Below are 2,875 nucleotides of genomic sequence, written 5' to 3'. Positions count from 1 at the left end.
TCCAGAACAGTTCAACCCAAATATTCAGATGTGTGCACATTTTATGTAGAGTAGTCTACAATGCCGGCTGTTCTGACTCACAGACTGTAAGTACGTTTTTTATATATAAAGAATTTGCCACTGATGATTCAAAAGTTTTGAGTAGTGTAGAGTAGCGCTTGTTGTTTGTTATTTTTCCGATCACAAATGCAGACATGGTTTTATGTTTGCACGGAACGATGCAATGCAACACGTAAAAATACAGTGTAAGTCATTATAATCCGTAATTATGTCCCCACTGGATGCAACAAATGCCTCGTTTATATTGGGTTTTAATGTTTTTGTCTCTCGTCGCTAGGAGAAAAAATAATGTACAGTATGTGGAAAATAATGTGTTTTTTGAACCTTAAACCGCATAAACACATTTCATTACACCAAATACACAAAATAATGTTCTTTTTAGCAACATCATATGACCCCTTTAAAAATGTTTTGCCTTTGTAGGGGAGTAAAGCATGCTCACACGAATGAACTGAGACTGCAATTCTCAAATGTCCCAGTGAGTTAACACCCCACTCACACTATTAACCAGTGCTGTTAGCAGCTTAGTAAAAAAAAAATGCAACCATTTACAACATCAACGTGTATGATGTGTAGTGTTTTAAAATGTGTTCAGAGTTGTGTAGTGTATTCCAACCTTTAATTGGAAGATCATCCAAGAGTTTTAAAGAAGCAGTTGTGATGCATAGACATTGCATTGAGGGGGGAAAATCACCACTGAAATTACTTTCTGGTACTACAACTCATTAGTGTTCAGAGTTGTGTAGTGTATTCCAACCTTTAATTGGAAGATCATCCAAGAGTTTTAAAGAAGCAGTTGTGGTGCATAGACATTGCATTGAGGGGGGAAAATCACCACTGAAATTACTTTCTGATACTACAACTCATTGATATCTTCAATACTCTAAAACTCTCATATATTCCTGCTTCTCAAAGACCACCTGTGCTGATGATTGAGTGCCAGTATGTGGACTAGCAGTTTGGACATTGTCCTAAAAACATTGATTCGATTTCCCAATTGTTTGGTACTGGGGCGTCTTTCAATTCTGCAGCCTTTGCAAAACTATTCATCTACAACTTAAAATATCTGAACAAAGTACAGATGAAGTGATAAAGAAGAGAAAGTGCATGGGTTTGAAGCTGATGCGGAGTAAAACATTTCTTTAATCAATACAGACAATCAAGGTGATTTACTAAAAGATAAAAAAAAAAAGCCTTCCCACACTGACCTTCATCTTATGCAATACCATGACAAGCAACTAAATGCAAAACAATCAGTCTGTGAATCTGATTGAATCAAGGTACACAGATGTTGATAAAACATGTTTATTCTTTCCACCCACAATTTACACCAATAAATAGGGTCTGCACTCAACCACCAGCACTAGACTCCTGGCTTTGAAAAGAGCCAGATGAGCTTCCTTCACCTTACAGAGGTCAAATCTTCCAGAAGACACTCCAACTGAAACAGCAGCTGCTCTTCAACTGCTCTTCTTTTTCCAGCAACTAAAAATGAGGTGGTTTCTGCTCTTCTCTGAATGGCTTGTGGACTGGGCTCGTGGCACATACTGGTACCTGTTTGGCAGGAGAAGTGGACTGTGCAAGGAGACCATAAGCCTTCCAGGCCCACTAGCTACAGATGAAAAGAAAAAGAACAGAGTGCTTCGAAAAGGTAAGCAAGCTTTAGATCAGAGAGACTGAATTGTAAAACAACTTGAATGCAAACATGTATAATACTGACTAATTCTCCATTTCTTACCCTACAGTATTTGATGAGTTTGAGGTGCCCAGAAACCTGGACGTTATTGTGATTGGCAGCGGTATCGGTGGTTTGACAGCAGCGGCAGTTTTAGCCAAACTAGGAAAGAAAGTCCTGGTGTTGGAGCAAGACAAGCAGGCAGGAGGCCTGTGTAAGACCTTCACTGAAAAAGGCTTTGAGTTTGACTGTGGTAAGATAACCTCAGCAATGTTCATGGAGTTGTATAAATGATTGCTTGATGAAATGCTGAATGCATTTTAATAACTGCATGATCTATTTTTGTCTTAAAGGCTTCCATTATGTTGGACAACTTCATGAAAACGGCTTCCTGAAAGTTGCGCTGGATCTGATCACTGATGGCCAGGTGCATTTTGCTGAGCAGGGTTTCCATGTGGACACGGTTGTTATTGGTAAAGGCAAACAACGTAAAGAATACACTATCTACAGTGGCAAGAAGCAGATGGAGGCTCATCTTAAGAAGCAGTTTCCCAATGATACCAAGGCAGTAGAGGAGCTCTTCAAAATCATGAAGGTATTTATGATTTTGTTGACGTTTTTGTAAAACCAGACTTTGCAGAGTATGGCCTTTAAATGCCCTATGAATTATATATGAATGTCTCCATATTTTCCTAATAGATCTGTTCCAAGAAGATCCATCTGCTGTGTATGCTGAAGATGGTCCCACTCTGGTTTGCTCGCTTCATACTGTGGAGTGGAATCGCGGACTTGATCTCCCCAATTTTCAGATACTCCCGCACCAGTACAACAGACGTGGTCAAGTCTTTCACTAGCAACCAAGACCTCCTCACTGTGTTTTCTCAAATATTTTATGGTGAGAGAAGAAATTTCTAGTCTGCTCCCAACTTATTTTGCATTGAGCTATTTTATTAAATTCTTTTGGAGAAGTTTCAACTAGAAACACTGTTTTCCTCCTGAAGGTGTCCCACCCAAAAACAACAGCTGCATGATTGACGCCCTCTTCCTTCACCACTCCAAGCGTGGCGTATACTATCCTAAGGGTGGTGCTAGCGAGATCCCGTACCACATCATCCAGGTTTTGGAGAGGCATGGAGGAAA

The 2,875-nt window shown here is 39.8% G+C and overlaps 1 protein-coding gene across 1 annotated transcript; it reads left to right on the top strand.

The window, feature by feature from the left end:
* Positions 1 to 1,551: 1,551 nt before the first annotated feature.
* Positions 1,552 to 2,873, top strand: LOC107755357 (putative all-trans-retinol 13,14-reductase; the record flags this gene model as incomplete). The annotated part of the gene is made up of 5 exons (XM_016572136.1): positions 1,552 to 1,711; positions 1,806 to 1,988; positions 2,089 to 2,330; positions 2,435 to 2,630; positions 2,737 to 2,873. Coding segments are annotated over exons 1-5 (918 nt in total), but the record flags the coding sequence as incomplete, so codon positions are not given.
* Between the last annotated feature and the right edge of the window lie 2 nt (positions 2,874 to 2,875).

This window comes from Sinocyclocheilus rhinocerous, unplaced genomic scaffold, assembly GCF_001515625.1.
Source record: "Sinocyclocheilus rhinocerous isolate Xijiao unplaced genomic scaffold, SAMN03320098_v1.1 scaffold1013, whole genome shotgun sequence".
In the NCBI taxonomy this organism is placed as follows: Eukaryota; Metazoa; Chordata; class Actinopteri; order Cypriniformes; family Cyprinidae; genus Sinocyclocheilus; species Sinocyclocheilus rhinocerous.
Note: the sequence above shows the minus strand (reverse complement) of the source record. Positions and strands in the feature narration are given on the sequence as shown.